Below are 22,010 nucleotides of genomic sequence, written 5' to 3' on the forward strand. Positions count from 1 at the left end.
GGCACGTGGCGCGGCTCGAGGTCAGTTTTGTGATTAGTTGTCCACCTCCTCCTGGAGCATCGGGGTGGGTCCCCAGAGCCCACGGGTGGCTCATCTGCAAACCCCAGGGCCCTGAGCCGCGTGGTGATGATGTTAGCGTGGCACCAGTGTCGCCGAGGCTGAGCTGTCCTAGGCGCTGCGGCCGCAGGCTTGCAAAGTGGATGAACACATGGAACCCTGGGGCTCGGGGAAGGGAGAGGACCCCCGAGGTCGCACAGGCAGGAAGGCAGAGATGCTGCAGGCAGGGGCGTCCTCACGCAGCCTCGGAGTATCGTGCCCGCCCTCCCGGGGGAGGGCGAAGTGAGGACCAGCCTGCGGCTCCTCCCATCCTGTGGGTTTAGGGTTGGTTTTTTTTTAATTTAACAGCTTTATTGAGGTGTAATTCACCTAACCATACTGCACACCCACTGAAAGTGTGCAGTTCAGTGGTATGCAGTGTATTCACAGAGTTGGGCAACCGTCACTGCTAATTCCAGGGCTTTTTCATCACCCCAAAAGGAAACCGCATGTTTATAGCTGGGTAACCCCCCTTGCCCTCTCCCCCAGCCCTAGGTCACCACTAGTCTATTTTCTGTCTCTGGATTTACCTGTGTGGACATTTCACGTCAGTGGGATCTCACAGCGCGTTGCTCTTTGTGTCTGGCTTCTCTCGCTGAGCACAGAGTTTTCGAGGTTCGTCCATGTTGTGCCCGTATCAGAACCTCATCCCTTTTTACGGCCAAATAGTATTCCACAGTGCGGCGAGACCACGTCTTGCTTATCCATCCGTCCGTCTGTGGTCCCCGGGTTGTTTCTACTCTCGGGCTGCTATGACTGCTGCTGAGACCACGGGGTGTCACTCAGCCACGCCCAGGGTGAGAGTGCAGGGGGGCTGCCGTTGGAGCCTCATGGCAGTGGGTGATGGCAGCGCTCAAGCCAGGCCTTTGGTCCCGGGGCCCCTCTTGCCCGAAAGTCCCTCCTTCCTTGTGGGATGCGGGGGCAGCTGCCTGCCCGCCCGCTGAGCCTGAAACAGGAGGCCCAGGCCTGGCCTGTCTCTTGGGGGTGGTGAGGGTGGGGTCCCCGCACCACCTCCCATCTGGGACAGCCTGGTTGGGTCAGTTGCCCACGTGCGCCCGGGGAGCTGAGGTTCCAGCTCTGCAACGACTGGACCGGGATGTCGGTGAGTCCTTCCCCCTCTGGGCCTTGGCTGCCTGTTGGCGGAGCCTTGGGGGCCCTGGGTACCCCTGGGGCGGTGACAGCATCTCCACGTGTGCCTTGCAGAACCAGCTGTTGACAAAAGGCATGGTGATCCTGCGAGACAAGATCCGCTTCTACGAAGGTGAGTCTGGTGGCCGCTGCCGGGACCGGGTGCCGGGCCACGCTGCTCGCGGGGTGGCCGCTGGGAGCCGTGGCCTTACATGGGCTCCACCTGGGGCTGTGGGTGGGTGCTGTGGCCCTTCTGGTCGAGAGAGTCCAGAGGGGCAGAAGCAATGCCTCAAGGGCAGCAGGGCTGAGATCTGACCCCGGGAGGGGACCCTGCTGGGAAGAGCATCTGCCCCCCATCTTGCTGGGGCCCAGGAGGGCTGAGGGATGTCTGGGAGAAGGCCCCTGCTTCACCTCACTGCCCACGAGGGCTTCTGGCCCCCGTGAACCCTGTCCCAGCAGCCTGGGAGAACCCCCATCAGGATCTTTGAGGACCGGAGGGGAACTGGCCTAGACCCGGGGGAAGAGGTAGAGCTGGAAGCTGCCGCCTGGAGGACCAGCGGATGTGGGCTCCCTGCCAGGGTTTGGGGCCCAGGCTTGGTGCGGGGCTTTCTGGGCAAATTTTCTCTTTTAATGCTCATACCTACCCTGTGAGGCCTTTGGGTCACTGTACCCATTTCACAGATGGGGAACAACGCAGCGATGGCCCTCAACGTGTCCATAGCCACAGTGCACGTAAGGGGTGGAGGTGGGATTCGAACCCAGGGCATCCCGACTCCAGAACACACCCCCTTTGCCCTTCTAGGGGCAGGCCCACAAGTCACAGCTGGCCTCGCTGCCCAGCTCGGGCCCCAGCAAGGAGAGGGAGGTCCTGGCCGGCCGCTGTCTCCTTCTGCCAGGCCCAGAGCCCTGGCAGGATGTGCCCGGTCCCGGAACCCTTGGGCTCCCTGTGCCCATGGGCTGGGGGTGACAAGTACTGTGTGTACACTTCCCGGCAGGAGTGAGTTGGTGTAGAGAGAAATCAAATTATGGGGGAAACGCAGCTCAAACCGGCACATCTTGCTACGGGCCCACTGTATGTCAGGCCCTGTGCAGGTCACGACCCTCCCTCTGTGTACCAGGCACCAGCCGCCGCACGTCCTCACCCTGTGCTGGGCTTGCCCCAAGAGTTTCCATTGCCTGACTCCTAGATCACCCCACAACCCTGTGAAGAAGCTTCCATTGTTGTAGCCACTGAACACTTGGGGAAACTGAGGCACAGAGGGGCTGAGTAACTCGCCTGAGCCCCACAGCCCTACCTGGCAGCCTGGCTCCCGAGCCTGCACTCCTCTCTGTACTGCTCCAGGTTCCTCCTCGAGTTCTCAGTGACCCCAGGAAGCACGGGTCGTAGCCCATTTCACAGAGGCAGAGACCGAGGCTTGGGGTGCTCAGCGTAACTCAGAGCCCCGTGTCCTGTGTTCCTCCTGCACCGCCTCTGCGTGTGTCGAGGGGAAGCAGCCAAGGCAGGAGCCTGAGAAGGGCTGTGAGGACCACAGACGTGGGGGCAGGAGGCACAGGCCGCTGGGCTTCCTGGAGGGGGCAGCACCGAGCCAGCAGGCTCAGCACATTCCTGCAGTGCCTGCCCTCCCACCAGCTCCGGCCCAGGGGAGCTGGGACCTTAGCAGAAGAGGCGCTTTGTGTGGCTTGGTGGAGTCCTGCCCACAGTGGCCGTGTCCGCCAGGCCACCCAGGAGGGAGCACCGACCCCATCCAACCGCCCTTGGCCTCAGGCACAGGCACAGAGCCCCAGGCTGGGGGCCAGGGGGCCCGGCCTCCAGTTCCCTTCCAGCCACAGACTGTCATTTCCTTCTGTCCCCACCTTAGCACAGGGGGTTAGACAGGCTCCACCCATGTGCTCACTACAGGTCAGGCCCCAGGTAGCCTTTGGGGACCTGGAGATGGACCTAGGCCCTGCCTGGCAGGGGCTCACAGCCCAGCTGGGGACACAGACATGGACCAGACAGTGAGAGTCCACTGTGATGAATGTCAAAGTGAAGGGAAGCCCTGGGGAAGGAAGGGCTAGTTCCACCTTGGCAGTCAGGGAGGGCTGCGTGGAAGCGGCAGCCTTTGAGTCAGGCCTCGAAACATCGAGAGGACATCTGCCCCCCTTCAGCCAGTGCAGTGGGGACAGTGGCTGACATCACACCCCGAGGAGCTGCCTTGGGAGCCTCCCCGTTCTGCCTACTACCGGGTCCCAGGGAGAGCTCTTCCTTAAGACTACTCCCTGCGGCCAGCCATGTCCTCAGCCCGTGCCTCTGCTGGAGGTGGTGGGTAGCCCTACGAGGGGCAGCCCAGGACATGGCCACCTGCCCCCCTCCAGCCTCCAGCAAGACCTTGAACCCGAGCACAGTGATTCCTGGAAGTGGGAGGCCTGGAGGGGCCTTGAGGTGGAGGCCTCCCTCCCTGGGGCCACATTCAAGGTGGTGGTTCGGTGGGCTCAGCTGCAGCGGGGGTAGCTTCTCAGCAGCCGGACGCTCTGGGACTCCGAGGGGGAGCCCAGGGTTTCTGCAGGCTCCGGGCCCTGGGCTCTGCCTGCCCTGCAGGAATCCCAGCCTGTTAAGGTCAGGCCACCAAACTGCACTGCGACGGCCCTCACACTCTCTCCTCCGAGCCTGGCCACCCTCCTCCAAGCTCCTGCTGTGGCCTTTCCGACTGCCCTCTGGTCACCACTAAGATCTGAGCTAAGATCAGCCTGGTGCATTCCGTCTCCAGGGCCTGCACAGTCGGAATGAAGAAAGGAAGACAGACAGGCTGACCCACGCCCCATCCTGGGAGATCCAGCTCAAGGGCACGGCCGCTGGGTGGCGTGTGTCCTGAGCGTCGGCGCGGCCTCAGACCACGCGGGCCCGCTAGTCAGCGCCAGGCTAACAGCTGAGCACTTGCTACAGGGTAGCTTTTGGCCTTTGAGTGTGGACACGTTGATCACGCCCATTTTACAGAGGACCACACTGAGGCTCGGGCTGAGGGACCCCCTGGGGCCCCAGGGCGGTACTTCGACGCCGTGTGCTTGACTCACCCCTGCCGACCCTGGTGTCCCCAGACCGCAGTTCCCAGGCAGCAGAGAGCCCAGCCAGGACACGGAGCCGAGCTTCCTGGCCCCTTGGTCGGCGTGTGGCTCTGGCGGGGCCTGGACTGTACGACATCCCCTTTCCGCCCCGCGGGCTGGAGAGCAGCCTGCGCTCCGCAGACGCCGCCTGGCCCACGCCCAGAGCCGCCCCACGGCCGCCTGGGGAACTGAGCCGCCTTTCTTCTCGCCGGTGACGGCGGGGACCTCAAGGGACCTTTGTATGCAGGCAGAGCTCCTCGGGTGGTGGGCACCCACCGTCCTGGGTTCCATAGAGCCTGCTGTGGGCTGTGGGCCCCCGGTCGGACCAGGAGCTGGCCGCCAGCCAGGGTGCTCCAGTGCCGGCAGACGGGCTGCATGGAAAGGTGGACCCGCCCTCACCACAGTCACCCCCACCAGGCTCCCCTCCCAGAGCCCGGCACCCACACAGACCCGGGGGCTTTATGGGGGGGAGGGGTTGGGGGGCTCAGAGCCCAGGAAAAGGGAGCACAAGAGGCAAAGGCCCTTGACCGACCTCCTGGTTCCCACGGAAACCTTGAGGAGTCGGGCATGGGCGGTGCGCTCTGGGAGGCTGGCCAGCCCGTGGCCCTGGCCCCTCCACTCCTGGGGATGCCCGCCACCACGGCCGTGTTTCTCCAGCCAACCGCCAGTCTGGCTTCCAGGTGGGGTCCCGCCAAGCAGCAGAGGCCTCGGCGACATGTCCCGGAGGCCTGCTTATCCTGACCCAGCAGCCTTTCATCGCAGCTCTCCGCTCCTTCCAGGCAGAGGGGCTGAGGGTTCAGCACTTGGCGTTTCCTGGGGGAGTGCAGAGCCGGCTGGGGGGCACCTCAGCTGTCCCCACCCCCAGGGTCTGTCCACCTTGTGACTGGCGCTGCTGCTTCCCCAGAGCCGGCAGAAAGGCCCACAGAGCTTGTCCAAATGCCTGCTTTCCACACGTGTACTTCCATGGTTCATGTGCCAAGGGTTTCAGTCCACCAGGCAAAACGGTCCTCCTGAATTAGCTTGGATATCACCTCCTCCAGGAAGCTCTCCCTGCGTGACCCCCTCGTGCCTGGGACCATTGCTGCTGTTGGATGCGGTTTCCCTGGCTCCCCAGATCCCAGCCCAGGCAGCCTGGGTGGTGGGGACGCAGGCCCTCGAGGCAGAGACCCGCACCTCTGAGGCCCAGGCACCTCATCTGCCCGCTGGGGGTCACTCCTCCCTCGCCAGGGTGGCTGTTCACTGTCCCGCTGCCCTGTCACGTGGTGAGACTGGAGCAGTTTTGGGCTCAGCTGGGTCCCCAGTGCCAGGCCTGGCACAGCATAGCTGCTGTGTGAATGTCTGTCAGGTGGACAGAGGGACAGACCGATGGGTGGGCGGAAGGAGGGGGAGGGTGGATGAGACAAGGGTGTGAGTGGAGCGCCTGTCGGGCTGTGCCTGTAGGGTTTGTGTGCAGAGGAAACGGACCCCCTGGCACCTCTCTGCCCCAGGCCCTGCTTCATCTCCTTTCCTCCTGTCGGCTCTGAGGGGTTCGCCCTGCTACAGCCCCGTTTTATTAGTGGGGCAGCTGAGGCTCAGGGGGGTGAAGCTGGGCATCCGGGCCCATTACCCTGGCAGGTGGGGGGGCCTTCCAGGGCCCGGCCCTCAGCTCCCACGTCCTCCTGCTGCCAGGAGAGGTGACTCGCGACCTGGGAAGGCGGGAAGCATCTGCCGGCGCCCCTTGGGGTAATGGTGATGGTCCCTGTGCCCACAGGACAGAAGCTGCTGGACTCGCTGGCAGAGACCTGGGATTTCTTCTTCAGCGACGTGCTGCCCACGCTGCAGGCCGTCTTCTACCCGGTGCAGGTGAGCGGCTCCTGGGCCACAGGGACAGCCGATCCCGGCCTGGGGGTGGGCACACCTCTGCCCTTGTTGCCACGTGTGGGCCATCTGCGCCTGCGCTCGCCCCCGGACCTCCCAGAACCTGCTCCCCACCCCCAAGACGGGCATAAGGACAGCTCCATGCTCAGAACCTTGGGAAGCCCTTAGCAGCACACAGTGGGCCGTGCCCTGCCCGCAGTAGGGGCTCTGTGCGTGACAGCCACCCTTCCCTTGCCTGAGGGAGCCGCGTGGGGCCCTCTCTCCGCAGAACGAGGGTCATCTGGGGAGGAGGATGGGGTGGAAGGGGATCTGGGGGTCAGTGGTCCGTCCCTGTATCTGGCCCCAGAACTGGTGGGGGCAGGGGAGCAAGGGTCTCACGTGATAGCGGCGGCCCCCACGTCTGCAGGGCAAGGAGCCGTCGGTGCGCCAGCTGGCTCTGCTGCACTTCCGGAACATCATCACCCTCAGTGTGAAGCTGGAGGACGCGCTGGCCCGGGCCCGCGCCCGCGTGCCCCCCGCCGTCGTGCAGATGCTGTTGGTGCTGCAGGTGCGCGGGGCCCGTGGGGGCTGCGCTCAGCCCGGTGACGGGCACAGGCGGCATGTCCCAGGCTCCCCAGGGACAGAGCCTGAGATGTGGGTGTGGGGCCACGTGACTTCTCAACGGTGGGGGAGGGCGGGGGTGGGGAGTGACTCCCAGGAGAAACCTGGGAGGGAGAAGGAAGCAGCGGGGGCTGAGAAGGAGCTGGACGAAGGTGTGGGTTCGTTCACAAGAAGGCCGGCCCGGGAGCCCACAGGGAGCCCAGGAGTGTGGACAGAGTGTCCCTCGAGGGCAGCGGGGCCAGGCCTTTACTCCCCCATCGGTCAGTCACTGAGGTTGGGGGCCACCGCCTCCCGCTCCCCACAGCAGTTCCAGACATTTCCGAAGGACCTTTCTGCAAACTGCCGCGCCCCAAGCCCTGTGGCGGGCACGGCACCCTACAGTTTGCCAGCCTGTCTCACTGTCACAGCCCCAGGATGAGCACCGTCAACCACCCCATTTTACAGGTGGGGAAGTAGAGTCCTCACTTGCCCGGAGCTGTGATGGCTGGGAGCCTGGCCTTCCCTGAGGCTGACAGGCTCCCAACCCTGTTCACTGTCCTGAACCCACCCGTGCACGTGGAAGTCCTTCTAAATTTATGTCTGTGAGGTTGGTCCTGGGGCCCAGGGCAGCTGGTTGAAGATTCCAGAGCAAAGAAGGGGCTGATGAATGTGGACGTTGGAAGGGTTGAGGGGCTACACTCGGTGGGAGCCAGTGGTCGTCCTGGCGGCCACGCAGGGCAGCGACTGGCGGGACATTGCATCCCTCGGCCTGTTTCCTCGAAGGATAACGAGGAGAAATCGACACAAAGTCCTCCGTGGTGCACTTCCCCTTGGGGGCGGGAAGTGACGAGGCTGGGATTTCAAGCCAAGGCATAAGGTCTCATCTTGATCCCTTGAACAGCACCTGGGTGGCGGCCAGGCCGGGGTGGTGCTGCCCCCTGGTGGTCGCTGTGCCTCATGCAGCTTCTGGGCTTGGCCCCATTTTCCCCCAGAGCGTCCTTCTACCCCTCGTGGGTGCGACCCCTACCCCCAGCCACAACCCTTTGCTCTCGCCTTGGCCTCCACTTTGAATGGCCTTGTCCCAGCCCTGCGGTGAACTTGTCCCCACTGTTTTCAAGTCCCAGATGGACCTGAGGTCACAGCTACTGGTCAGCATATCTTTTGAGGGCCTACTATGTGCCCCATGCTTCACGTGCAGAATCAAAGCTCCTTCTCACCGGGGTCCCAGAAGCTGAGTGTCAGCCCTGCATCTGAGTGTGGTACACAAATAATGCAGCCCCGGGGCCCGCATTTCCTCACCGGGCAATGGGGAGCAGAGACCAGACACCAGAAACAAATGCTGGGAATGAAGGGACACAAAGTTTGTGAAACGCCCAGCGCAGCTCAGCAGTAACGCCATCCTCATCCACGGCACTGTTGCTGGGGGCGGGGACGGCTCCTCCAGGTCCATCTGGATGACTTCCGGGGGCACCCCCTCCTTGTCCAAACACAGCTGGATCCGTGGGTCTGTAGTGATGTCCCCGCTTTCGTTTCTCACGTTAGTCGTTTGGGTCTTCTCTCTCTCTTGTCTGCAGCTGGTCTGGCTAGAGGCTTGTGGGTTTTATTGATCTTTTCAAAGCTTTTGGTCTTGATTTTCTCCATCCATTTTTCTGTTTTCAATTCCGTTGATTTCTGCTGATTCTTATTTTTTTTCTTCTGCTTACTTTGGACTTAATTTGCTCTTCTTTGTCTAGTTTCCTAAGGTGGAAGTTTACAAGACTGCTTGTAGACTTTTTATATTCTAATGTATCCATTCAGTGCTATAAATTTCCCTCTAAGCACTGCTTCGACGCATCCTGATAATTTGGACGTTGGCGTTTTCATTTTCATTTAATTCAAAATATTTAAAAACTCTTCTTTGACCCCTGTGTCATTTAGAAGGGAGTTGTTTAATCTCCGTGTGTTTGGGGGTTTTCAGTTATCATTGTGTTACGGATTCCTGGTTTAATTTCTTTGTGGTCTGAGGGCAGACATTGTACGATTTCTGTTCTTTTAAATGTGTCGAGGTGTGTTTTATGGCCCAGACGTGGTCTGTCTTGGAGGATGTCCCACGTGAGCTTGAGAAGAATCTAGATTCTGCCATTGGACAAGTTGTCTATAGATGTCAGTTATATCCAGTTGATTGATGGTGGTGTTGGGTTCATCTGTGTCCTTCCTGATTTTCTGCCTGCTGGATCTGTTTCTGAGAGGGGTGTTGAAGCCTCCAGCTAGGAGGATGGATTTCTCTGTCCTCGCAGCCCCGTCACTTTTTGCCTCCGTAGTTTCCTGCTCTGTGTTAGGTCCGTACACATTAGGGATTGTTATGTCACCTCGGAGAAGTGACCTCTTTACCATTAGGTAATGACCTTCCTTATCCCTGATAGATTGCTTTGGTCTGAAGTCTGTCCTGTCTGAAATTGACATGGCTCCTCGTGCTGTGATCTGTGTTATCGTGATCTGTGATCCGTGTTCTCACATACAGTCCTGCACTCCCTTACTTCTCGTCTGTGTGTGTCTTTAATAGTTTAAGTGGGTTTCTTGTAGGCAGCACAGAGTTGGGTTCTCGCTGTCTTGAATCGTCATTCAATGTTAACCTGGGTGTATCTTGCTTCTTAACTGCTGGCAGCCCCTTGGGGATGATTCATTCGTTCAGAGACATCATTCGTTCAGCAAGCACTCGCTAAAAACCTGCTGTGGGCCCGGCCCTCTGCCGGGGGCGCTGGGGACCCAGAGCTTGCCTCCTGGTCAGCTCACAGCTGAGTGGGCAAGGCCACGGCTGTCCTGTGGGCAGCCTCATTTTCCAGGCTTTGGCTCCAGTGAAATGGGAGGGATGGAAAACCCTTCAAAGCTATGAATGAGGGCAGGTGTTGGGAGGCGCTGGATGGTGCCTGGCCGGGGAAGCAGTGTGGGAGGGGGAGGGGCGGCTCTATCAGATGGACGGGCCTTGATCACTCAGCTTAGATACAGACCTGGACCTGGGCCTGGCCCAGGGGGCAGCCTGTCCTGCCTACAGTGCTCCTTGGGGCGAGGGAGTGAGGGTGCGGGTCCAGGTGAATGAGCTTGGCCCCCCAGGACTGCCCAGAGCCTCTGGGAAGCCAGCTCACGGAAGGGGACACACAACTGTCCCGAGGGGGAGGTGCAGGGTGCCCAGCCTAATTTGGCCACAGACCCCTTTACCGCAGGCATCATGGTCTCCCAGCCACGCGGGCTCCTGTGTGCAGCGGGCAGCCACGAGGGCGTTAAAGCAGGAGGGTGGCTCAGAGGCCCCAACCCAAGAGATGGCTGGGAAGGGAGGGTGCGGGGCCACCGCCATGGGGGCCAGGACCCCGGGGGAGGGGGAGGGCGCCGTTCGTGGTGGCCTTTGAGCTAAGCACGGCTGGGCTAGGGAGGCAGGGAACAGGCCGACCAGCGGACCCCCGCACCCCTCCCTCTTGCAGGGGGTGCACGAGTCCCGGGGAGTGACCAAGGACTACCTGCGCCTGGAGACGCTGATCCAGAAGGTGGTGTCGCCCTACCTGGGCACCTACGGCCTCTACTCCAGCGAGGGTGCCTTCACACACTCCTGCATCCTGGGTAGGCGTCGCCTGGGCGTGGGTGGGAGCAGGGTGACCCCTGGCCCCATCCACCTCTGCCCGGTCGGGGGCCCAGGCCTCCCAGGGGGGTCATGCAGAACCAGATGTGCAGCCACGGCAAACCTGACCTAAGCATCCACCGGCCGTGCTGTGTGCGGGGCACCGGGCAGAGGGCGGGTCACGTGGGATCCCTCCTTCAAGGGCTGACGTCACAAGTGGTGCTGCAGTGACTCCCCTGAGAGCCCGGCAGAGACCCCCGCACCCGCCACGGAGGTCACATCCGAGCTCAGTCCTGAAAGTCAGGAGTTGACGAGGGAGAGGACCCAGCATGTGCAAAGGCCCGGAGCCCAAGAAGTCCTGGCTTATTTGGGGACTCACGGGGGGTGTGGAGGGGTTGTGAAGTGGGCATGGCTGGGCGTCCTGGGGCTGCCTGGCCCCATCGGTTCGTTCAGCACTGTAAACTGAACACCTACTGTGCGCCAGCCCCTGTTCTTGGTCCTGAGGGTTCAGCAGAGACCAAGCCCCACACTCATTTGCTCTTGTCCACCAGGGGAGGCAGACCAATGAGTAAACCATCCCCAGATGAGCGCCCAAGGGGACCAGTGCCCAGGTGACATGAGGGCCATGGGCGGGGAGCTCAGGGAAGGCCAGACTGGGAGCTGAAGGGCAGGGAGGATCCAGGCCTGGGAAGAAATGCATGAAGAGAACCAAGGGGACAGCGGTACGAGAGCTCATCAGGAGTGTCCCCTCGTCCAGAGGGCCCACCCACCTGCAGTTATAAAACCTGCCCAGCTAGCATGTCCCAGCTCCGGCGGGGCTCCAGCAGCTGGAGGAACTTTGAGGTCTGTGTGGCCCTGGACACCGAGACCCCTGCCAGGCAAAGAGGGAGCCTGTGTCCTGTGGTCCAGGACAGCCTCTGGTTCATCCCGCTCAGCCCTGCCACCTGGTGGTCAACTCTGGAACTGCAGGGTCCTGAGTGGGAGCCTGAGACCTGCCCCTATATCCGTCCTCCCCCACCCCCGGGGTCACCCCCCACACTCAAAATAAACCCCAGCCCTGACCTCATGTGCTGCGCCATCCGGGCACTTGCCACTGCCCGACCTGTGGCCCACCCAGAGGAGTTTCTAGTCACACACACACACAGTAGGACTCCAGCTCTGAAGACAGGGTCTGTGTCTGCCTAAGAAAGTGCTGGCCCTTAGCAAGTGCTTGGGTTTGTTGACTTTCCGCAGGTGAGGAAACTGAGGCACGTGCACAGGTCCCTGGCAAGGTGCATGTTTGAACCCAGGCGGTTGACTTGAGGCCCCCCGCCCCCATTCCAGGCTGAGAGGCCAGACCGAGGAGAGAAGGAGGTCACGTAGGGCTGGACCTAGTATCAGCTGGGGTGGAAACCCCAACTCCCCTCCAGGCTGCCCCAGCAGGATCTACACCGGTCGGGCTTTTCCCTGTAGCGGTCCCTTCCTGCAGAGCTGGGCGCAAAGTAGGTGCTTGCAGTGGGTGTTCCCTAGCATCTGGCCAGCCCCACCCTGGCCCCCTGCCTGATGCTCTGTCTGTCTGTCTGTCTGTCTGTATGCAGAGAAGCACTTCCTGCGCCGCTCCCGATCGGGGGACATCCTGGCCAAGAACCCGGTGGTGCGGTCCAAGAGCTACAACACGCCACTGCTGAACCCCGTGGCGGAGCACGAGGCTGAGGGTGCGGTGGCCGGCGGCACGGGCATCCGCAGGCACTCGGTCTCCGAGATGACGTCCTGCCCCGAGCCCCAGGGCTTTGCTGACACACCCGGCCAGGACCCTGCTGGGACCTTCAGACCCTCCCCAGCGCCCCCATCGGGGCCTTGCCCCAGCATACTGTACCCTCCAGCGCAGCCCCCTGAGCCTGGCCCAGGCCCGGCCCGCAGCTCACCAGCCTCCTCCAGCCCCGAGAACCTGGTGGACCAGATCCTGGAGTCGGTCGACTCGGATTCGGAAGGGATCTTCATTGACTTTGGGCGGGGCGGTGGCTGTGGGACGTCTGAGTCTGAGGGGGCAGGGGGCCGGCAGAGTGTCGTGTGACCCAGGCCTTGTGTTTTTACTGACCCCGCGTGTACGCCTGTGCGGTGCGTGAATGCGAGAGTTTTCTACTCTGTCCCGTCCAGTCCCCCGTCGGCCTCAGCCACTTTGGCATTCCTGAGTCTTTGTCGAAAAGACCGTCGCCGCCCGAGACCCCGGCACCTTTGTTCTGGGGCGTCAGGGGCTCAGCAGGTGCAGGGCAGCCTCCTGTGCGTGGAGCAGACCTGGCCGCTCCCTGCACCCCAGCCTGCTCAGCCCTCCAGTGTCCACACCATGCAGACTGTGAACCCCTCAGCTCGGCCAGGCCTCCAGAGAGACCCCCCCCCCAGGGTCAGTGGCAGAACTGCCTCCCCGCCCCCCACTCGCCTCGGGCCACAGCGTGACCTCCTGTGTGCACCTCTGTCCCAGACGCTCCACGCAGCCCGTCCTCGCTCAGCCTGGCGTGGCTGTGGGTGGGAAGCGGGTGGAATAAAACTTGTCTGCCCGGCTCTTGAGCTGTGTCTGCGATGCCAGGCCCTGAGGACGTTCTTCCAGGGTCCTCACCCTCGGGCTGCACCCGGCCTCACTGGGGTCTCCTCTTCCCGCTCCCAGAGGGCTCAGGTTCCCAGGGCCGGCTCTGGAGGGGGCCTTCCGGGCTAGGCGGGGAGACCCCCGACCCCGTTCCCAGGGCTCCCCTCTCGTGGAATTAACCTTTGGTTGGAGGTGGGGTGTGGGTGCCCTACGGGCAGATAACAGGACAGACCCAGGGCGCGTGAGCCGGTGATTGGCGGTTGCTGGGAGTCGGGTGGTCGGGGAGGGGAGGTGGGCGCCTGGTGAGAAGCGTCAGCCCACGGGGGTCTGCGGGGGGAGCCACCTGGGGGGACAAGTTCCTCCTGTCGAGTGGGAAAGCGAGCCAGGAGCCCCTGCTCCAGCCCAGGGAGGGGTGCGCAGGGGATGGCAGGGTAGGAGCGAAGCTTCGTGGTCTGATCTGGGACGTACTGACTGCACGGGGCCAGCGGGAAGGTGCCCAGGGGCGTGGCCGGCAGAGCGGAAGTGAGCCGGCCTCGGAGGAGCCAGGGTGGGGGATGGGGCCGGAAGCCCGTCCCCAGTCTGAGGACCAACGAGCATGTGGCCACTCAGCTCCGCTGATGGGGCTGAGATCCCTGAACCGCCCTGCTTGGCTCCCAGCTCCCTTACGGAACCCGGGATAGGCCTGGGACCGGCTGAGCCTGGGGTGGGGTGGGGAGTATTATGGGCAGGGTCCCCTCGAGACGGAAGGACCAGGCAAAGGGCAGAGGCTGTAGCAGGGGGCTGTCTGCCTGGGCTCTATCCGCCCCCCACCGCCCCGGCACTGGGCCCTGTCCTGCCCTCACCTCCCGAGTGTCGGGGGCTCTATCGAGCACTGCCACCTCGTGGGCTGCTGGGCCTGCTCTGATACCTGGGGACTCTGCTGGCACACGGCCCCACGCCCAGGCATGACCTTTGTCTGTGGGGGACCCTGAGCTCTTTTTTTTTTTTTTTTTTTAACCCTGAGCTCTTTGACCAATCCCTCCACCCCGGGCGGAAGGGGAGCCCCAGACACCGGCCAGCCGTGCCTTCCCAGCAGTGGGGAGACAGAACCCGGGGAGGGGGTGGCTGCTGAGCCTGGGTCCCGCAGCAGCTCCAGACACCCAGGCGGGGCCTCCAGCTGGGGCTGCCCCCGCTCCCCCATAAAGGGGTATCCCATCAAGGTGGGCTTTGAGCGTGTCCATGTGTTGAACCCACTCTTGTTCGAAAAAATGTTTGAGGAGCTCTACATCAAAACATCTTGCTATAAATTGGTAAATTATAAATGAAAAATCAGGACCAGGGAACACAGAAATTTGGATAGAAAACCAGCTATAGCTGGTCTCCCCAATCTACAGAACCGCCACGCGCAGCCGCATGGGCCTTGGTTTAAGATGCAGCCCAGGTGTCCCAGCCGAGACCCAAACCTTGCAATGAAGTCACATCACCGACCGTGTCTCACTTTGGCCACCAGGGAGCTCAGGCCAAGCCCAAGCTAGCTGTGGCCAAGGCCGGCCTATGGCCCTGTGTCCGCCCCACCGGCCTACCCGCCTCCCACCCCCGAGTCCTCTCCCCACCTCCTGTTTCCCCACCCATTCACGGCACTTGTCACTCTGTAATTAAGGGTGGAAACAGGGACTGTGCGGTCGGAAGCTTATGTGGTGCGGTTTTCTTTCAGAGCAGAGTGGAAAGAGACAGTGGATAAGGGACCAGAGCCCGAGAGAGGCTCGGAGGTTTTAGCTCATGGGAGACCCCTCTGGAAGAAATGAATTTGTTATTAGCTTTTCTCCCCACTAGAAGGCAGCCCCATGTGGCCAGGAGGCCCCCCTGCCCTGTTCCCACTGAGCCCTCAGCCCCAGGTCAGTGCCCAGCACACGCTGGTTGCTCAGTTAATTGAAGGTTGATCCGGCCTCAGCATGAGCAGGGGAGCCTCTTCAGAGGATGGTCCGTCTGCATCTCCAGGGCTGAGGTGCAAGAGACCAGCTCACTGTTTTTGTCTTTTTCTGTTTTTTTTGCTGTAGGTCTTCCAGGGGACCCTGATGACCACGCTCGCCTTTGCCTCTCAGATGCAGAATCTCAGGCCAGCCCACGCCTGCTGATGCTGGATCTGCATTTCAGCCAGATGCTGGGGGTCTGCGTGCTGTGAGCTGTACTGGCTGTGCTCGGGGTCTGAGGCGGGTGTTCCGAAGGCATCTGGAATGGAAGGTCCCGCTAAATAATGAAAGTCAACAGCACTTCAGGCGAAATAGCCAAAAAGCAGATGGCAGAACATCCCTTGTAGTCAGAGTAGGACGTCTGTCCCGTCCGTCCAGCAACCTGCAGCAGGGGTGCTCGCTGTGGAGAGGATGTGCTCACGGTGAAGGGGTTACGAGGGGCCCCGGAGAGCTGCACGTCCAGGAGATCTGGGGGAAGTGAAAAAGATGTTATTTAAAAAACACACTTGGGGACTCCCCGTCAGCACTGAGCGGGGGCCATTCTCCACCTCGGGGGGGTCTTGACCTGCCCTGTGTATCTCCTTCGGGCGTCCCGGGAAGCCCAGGGACACAGTCTTAGAATAGTGTTTTCACAATAAAACGCATAGGATGACGAGGAAACCAACTATGCTGACGTACAACCTTGAAGGTCTCTTTAAAATGTGTGACTGGTGGTGCCTTATTAACTCATCAGTAGACAGATCTCCTGCAGGTCACCTGCTGACCGGGGTCGGGGTGGCGATGAGTGGAACTAGCAACCGCTGGGTGTGACGTCAGCACAGTCCCCACCTCTGCTGGTGACAAGCCGATTTGTCGCAGAGAGGCTGACCGCCACTCCGAGGTCAGTTAGCCAGCACAAAGCCGTCGCTTTTGCCAAGTGCTTTCCCCAGGCAGCGGGGAGTCCGAGAGCTGCACTCCAGACCCTGCCGCCCACCTCCACACTCCCCTCCGCTGGGGCCTTGTAAGCCCTCCAGTGTCTGCTGGCCTCCTCTCCCCACCAGAGGAGCTGGACTCAGCCCTTCAGGGAGTAAAGGGCACACAGGATACAGGCTCCCTGCCCACCACCCTAGAGGCCCACAGTCTCAAGGGATAGCTGGTTCCAGGAACATTGCTGGTAGAGTCGGGAACTCCTGCCGGGTTGGGGGGGAGGGAGGAAGGGAAATTGGCTGTTGGGGGGTGTGTGTGTGTGTGTCCCCAGGACCTATATTCTTGCGAACACAGTCCTTGATGTGATGGGACAGCAATGAAAACTATGTATAGATGCAGGAGGGGAGGGTGTCCATCAGTGGATGGTGGCTAAGCAAAATGTGGTCCATCCATTCAATGAAATATGACTCAGCCTTAAAAAGGAAGGAAATTCTGCCATGTGCTACACCGGGGATGAACCTTTCTAAGTGAAACAAGCTAGTCACAAGGACAAATATTGTAGGATTCCACTTACATGAGGCACCTAGAGGAGTCAAGTTCATCAAGACAGAAAGTAGATGGTGGGGGCCAGGGGCAGGGGGAGGGGATGTGGAGTCAGTGTTTATGGGGACAGAGTTTCAGTTTTCTTTTTTTAAAACATTTTTTGGTGGGGGGTGCGGGGAGCACACCACACGGCATGTGGGACCCTAGTTCCCCGACCAGGGATCGGACCCGCATCCCCTGCATTGGCAGCGCGGAGCCTCAACCACTGGTCTGCCAGGAAAGTCCCGAGTTTCGGTTTTGCAACGTCCGTGTGCTTAACAACACTCACTGTAGACTTAGATGTGGTTACGACAGTAAATGTTATGTTACGTGTATTTTACCACATTAAAACACGCACGCGTGCACACACACAAGAACGAAAGGAAGAAGGGGGGAGGGGGGATGAAGAGTTCCCTTTCTCCTTGCAGTTCCGCAGCGCTTGCCTTGGGGAGTGTGGGCGGCCCGTGTGGGCCCCTCTGCAAGGGCCCGAGTGGAGGGGAGCAGCCTTCCAGCAGGGAACCGTGTTCCCAAAGCTCAGGCGTGTCTGGCAGTGGAGTGGGCAGTACTCTTGGGGAGGCTGGGAGAAGTGGGGAGGCTGCTGGACAGAGGAGCATGTGCCAGGGATGCAACGGGCACAGACTCAAGATAAGTCCCGAAAATCACAATGGTCTCCTGCTCCCTGCTTCCCGAGCACACAGAAGGGCCACACTTCCTGGTCCCCTTGGGGCTGGGTGGGGTGCTGTGACCAGCTCTGGCCAGCGACTTCTGAGCAGAGGGCCCCTCTGGCGTTGGATCTTTTCATTGCCAGGCAGAGACCCTCCAGAGCTCTCCTCTTCTCTGTGTGGTGATGGGCACTCTCCAGATGGGGCTGCTCCGCCAGGCTGGGTCCCAGGGGGCTGTGGACGGGCAGCGTGCATGAGAAGTAGACCAGTTTGGTGTAAGCCCAGGAGACTGGGGATATTTATTGCTGCAGCATAACCTGGCGTGACTAACTGATACACTCCTCTTTCCCAAACACTCTAGAGGAAGGTCATCTGCGGATGGGGAGAAGGCTGATGTTGGCATATGGCATTTTATTTATTTATGTGTGCTGCATACCCCTCGTGGGCAGAGCCAGGACCCAGGGTTCTGATCCTGAATTGGTCACTACCTTGCTGTGTAATATTGGGCCAGTCACACATTCTCAGATTCCTCATCCATAGTGAGGATCTTTCCAGATGTAATATTCTGTGACCGATGATATTTCTCTGCTAGTCTGTACACTATGGACACAGGCAGAGCAGGGGCTGTAAGATCACAAACCCCGAGATACCAAACATCCTTGATTAAGAAACTCTGTGCAGGGCTTCCCTGATGGCGCAGTGGTTGAGAGTCCGCCTGCTGATGCAGGGGACGCGGGTTCATGCCCCGGTCTGGGAAGATCCCACATGCCGCGGAGCGGCTGGGCCCGTGAGCCATGGCCGCTGAGCCTGCGCGTCCGGAGCCTGGGCTCCGCAACGGGAGAGGCCACAACAGTGAGAGGCCCGCGTACCACGAAAAAAAAAAAAAGAAAGAAACTCTGTGCAGATGACAATGTATGGGGCCCGACAAGAACTTAATGGATTTTGACCTGAAGGTGATAATGACTTAATAAACTGATGGTTTCACCCAAGAACGCTTCCGCTCATTGACAGACATGTTTGCAGAAAACTCAGAACTGCTTTAACAGACTGCAAAAAGCTATAAAAATGTAAAGCATCATCGACGTCATCACGAGAAGAATTTCTCACGTTGGCATTTCTCTTTTCACTACGGGGATTTACGTCAGCCTGTGTTTGGCAGGGGAGGAGGGACAGGTTTACGTCAGCCTGTGTTTGGCAGGGGAGGAGGGAGAGGTAGCGCGAAATAGGAGGGTGCAGAGGATAAGGCAGGGCTCTTATCTGCAAGCAATGGCGGCAGATTCTGCTGATTACCCAGAGAAGGAGTTTATTGAAGGATGTTGGGAGTTCCTAGAGCTGTCAGGAGGTGGGAGAGCCAAGCTCGAGGCTTACCTTCCAAATGCCTCAAACTGTCGCATATGACAGGCCTGGTGGGAAAACTGCCACTACCACGCCACTGCACAGGGATACTCACACCCCACAGAGATACTCCCATTGCCTGGAGAGGCTGCTATGGCACAGAGATGCTCCCACCACTCAGAGATGCTTCTACCACACAGGGATGTGCTTACCACATAGAGATGCTCCCACCACACAAGGATGCTCCGGTTGTACTGGACCAAACCCACAACTGTCACCAGCACCAATAGCAATCACGTCCCAGGTATTTAAACTTGTACCCACTGCAGTGTCAACCCCACCCCCCACCCCCAGCTGAACATCCGAGGCTGCCCTTTCCCATAATAAATTGCAGGGCCACCTCCTCTCTTAAGGTGTAGGTTGCAATGGTGGAGCCTAGTCAATGTCTGGGTCCTGACTGCAAAGGACTCTGGGTAAACCCGTGGTCTGGCCACCTCGGGTGGAGAGACTGGTAGGACAGGGAATCCCAATAGAACAAGGGCATTTGAAAGGTGCACGGTGTCAGGGGACACAACCAGCGTTCCAGCCTGATGTCAAAAAGGCATCAAGAATGTCACCTGCTCAGTTTCAGATCAAAAGAGTTTCAACAATTAGGTCCAAGCAATCACAGAAGACATCGTGGAGTGTGCATGTGGGTTGTACTCAGTTTGCAGAGAAGTGGTTTGCCGTTTGCAGTCGACGCTAACAACCAAATGCATTTGCTCTAAAACTTGGACCAGGGCACATGATAGGAGGCCAGGGAGTCGGGAAACCTGGTTGGGGTTCCTGGCTTGGCTACACAGCAGCAGAGAAAACCCCTTACCTCGCTGGTCTGCGCCCTTAAGGGGGAGGGTTGGAACGCGATCTCCCAGATGCCTTCTGGCTCAACCTATTTTGGTTTCATGGTTTTAATAAGGTTCAAAGCAGACCACGTCTTGGCTCAAGCAGCTGGCAGGGAGAGTTAATTTGGGAAAAAACAAATGAGAAGTCCAAGACCAGGGACCAGGGGTCTTTCTTTCCTCCTTCCTTCAAGTTCCCATCCCCCACTGCTTATTGATGTGGAATTTGCTGCTTGGGGGAAAAGCAGCTCTCCGACTTCATAAACATTTGTACCGAGAGCAAATTTAATAAAGCTGAGAATAATACCATTCAGATGTAATTCCTTCATTTTGCATTATTATTCTTTCTTTTCTATCGCAAAGCATTTGAAATGCAAGGAGTTATTGTTATAGCTACAAAAGGAAATGACTAACTGGTGGGTTATTGATTAGACGTGCTTGGGGAAAAACAGAAGAACCAAAAAGGGAGCTGGCCTGGGTCTCACAGTTTCTTTCTACTTCTTTTTCCTTTTATTATGAAAGGCAGGATACACCTGCATTCTTTTCCTGACAATCATTCTGTATGATTGCTTTATTGTATATATTTAAATATCACTAAGCTATGGTAGTGGAATTTGTATGAGATTTTCACAAAACACAAATGCGAGGAGGGTGGCATTCCCCCTGACATGTCTTGATACCACGGAATTACTCTGCCAGCCATAGACCATCTGGGGCGTGTTTTCTCTTACTTCTGTCCAAAGTCGCTTTTTGAACCAGAAAACCTGCAAATTGTCCGGCTTTCATGAGACCCATCTGACACTGATAATAAAAGGTGTTTACATTCCACAAAAGGAAAAGAGAAACCAGCGCAAAGCACTAGACGAAACCCATCAAGTGTGAGTCCCTGGCATTAGGCATCCTCTCGATTTCCTTGTCAAGTTTTGAGAGGGAAGAAGAGTTTCGACCCAGAAATAGGCCCCCTTCCTGATCCATCGAGGGGGGCTCAGGTATGCGTGAGACTTAGAGGTCAGGCAGTACCATAGATGCTTCCGCTTTCTCACCACCAAAGTCCACTGGGAGCAAGGAAGGTACAAATAACATGCAAGTGTGCTGCGTGAGGTGAACAGGCCCATGTGCTAGGATGGTTACAAATTCTTTGCACAGAAACAGGCAGCTGCTTGAGTGACGGTAGAGAGAAACAGTGGTCATTCATTCATTCATACTGATTGGGGATAGTGGCTACCATGTGCCGGACCCAGGGCTAGACACTGGAGATACTGCAGCGAGCAAACAGCCTCATGGTTCATGGCTACCATTAGCACAACTGGCTTGAAGCTGACTGTCTTGACTTTGGGGAGGATAAAGTTTTGGTCTGTCTAACTCCCTTCCTATCCCTGGAATGGTCATGTGTCTTGGGCTCAGTCATCCAGGGCTTCCCTGGGCTTTTTTTTTTTTTTTTTTCTGCTAATGCTGTCAGGAGAGAAACTCTTTGTAATTTAGCTAAAAGGTATAAAGATATTTTATCAGAGGGCATTTTGGTTGTAAGAAATAGAAAATTCAAACTAGTTCAAACAATAAGAGAATTTATTGGTGCATTTAATGAGGAAGTCTGGAGGAAGTGTGGGCCCCCTGGGTGGGTTTGATCCAGGGGCTCTGCAAGGTCACCAAGGACCCAGTTCCTTGCCATCTCTGTTTTATCCCAAGCCTTGATCCCATTGTGGTCACAGGATGGCTTCTTGCTATTCCCAGTGCACTAAGCTTCTCATCTAAGTTGGGGGAGAGAAAAGGACAGAGCAGGATTTGTTCTTCCCCAATCTTCCAGGCAAAGTCCAGCTCCTCCCACCAACTGGAGTGTCCTGAACTGCTCACTGTGGCCCAGCGAAGGCCTGCGTCATTGGCTTGGGCCCAGTGACTTCCGGAACCGGAACCAGTCACTGTAGCAGCGTGTGATATTATGCCAGCTGGCCTCTGCAATCAGATCCCCCCTCTAGAAATGGGGAGGGGTCAACACACCTGATTGTCTTGGCTGCTGTACACAGGCCACTGGGGACCACAGAGCCCACCACACGTGATCCCAGAGCTGCCAGCAGCCGTGCCACCTTCCACGCAAGGCAGCCTAGGATTGTGCAGCTGCTAGCGCCAGCCCCCTCCCCCAAGAGCAGGAAGGGGGAGGGACACGAGCAGGGGCAGGGCAGGATCGCATGGAAGGATGCCCCTGGCTGCTGTGCTAACACAGATGGAAAGGGGCAAGGGCAGAAGCCAGGAGATGTATTAGGAGGCTCTGCTGCACTGAGCCACGTAGAGATGCTGGTGGCCTGGACCACTTGGGCCAGCGTGGGTGGACAGAAGTGGTGGCACTGTGACATGTTTTGAAGGAAAAGCTATCGGGGCTCATCCAGGGACCACGCATGGGGTGTGAGGGAATGAGGGGAGCCAAGGATGCCCCGACGGGTTTGGAAGGGGCTGGTGGAGAACCGGATGGGAAGCCCAGGAGAGAAGGCCACGTGGACGTGTGGGGATGTCAGGTGGGCAGTCAGAGGCAGGAGGCTGGAGTCGAGAGACAACGCTTGGGGATCATCTGGTACAGGCTGTATTGAAGGCAGGAGGCTGGGGAGTAAATGAAAAGAGGTGCAGCCCCAGTCCCGGGCGCCGACCTTCAGAAACCAGGGAGACGGGGAGGAGGCAGCGGAGACAGAGCTGCAGCCAGAAGGGGGCGCCAGACACCGGGCCTGATAGCAATCCACCCTTAGAAGTCACCTCCTGAGTGGCTCTCCGGGTGGGAATGCGATCCTATCGGAGGACCAGTCACCCTCTTGCCTGGGGCCC

General features: G+C 59.0%; 1 protein-coding gene across 5 annotated transcripts in view; it reads left to right on the forward strand.

Annotated features, from left to right (window-relative positions):
- Positions 1-12,869, forward strand: part of PRR5 (proline rich 5) — a 51,277-nt gene extending 38,408 nt beyond the window's left edge. For 3 of the 5 annotated variants that reach the window (XM_067698350.1, XM_067698349.1, XM_067698351.1), the window contains 5 exons: positions 1,300-1,357; positions 6,056-6,147; positions 6,569-6,709; positions 10,197-10,332; positions 11,908-12,869. In XM_067698350.1, the coding sequence (XP_067554451.1) occupies positions 1,300-1,357; positions 6,056-6,147; positions 6,569-6,709; positions 10,197-10,332; positions 11,908-12,383 (903 nt within the window). In that variant the 3' untranslated portion in view covers positions 12,384-12,869. Of the gene's footprint in view, positions 1-598; positions 712-1,299; positions 1,358-6,055; positions 6,148-6,568; positions 6,710-10,196; positions 10,333-11,907 lie in introns of those variants that run through there. The other 2 variants (XM_067698353.1, XM_067698352.1) reach the window with 2 other exon arrangements.
- Positions 12,870-22,010: the final 9,141 nt, after the last annotated feature.

The sequence above is a fragment of the Pseudorca crassidens genome, chromosome 11 (assembly GCF_039906515.1).
Source record: "Pseudorca crassidens isolate mPseCra1 chromosome 11, mPseCra1.hap1, whole genome shotgun sequence".
Classification (NCBI taxonomy): Eukaryota; Metazoa; Chordata; class Mammalia; order Artiodactyla; family Delphinidae; genus Pseudorca; species Pseudorca crassidens.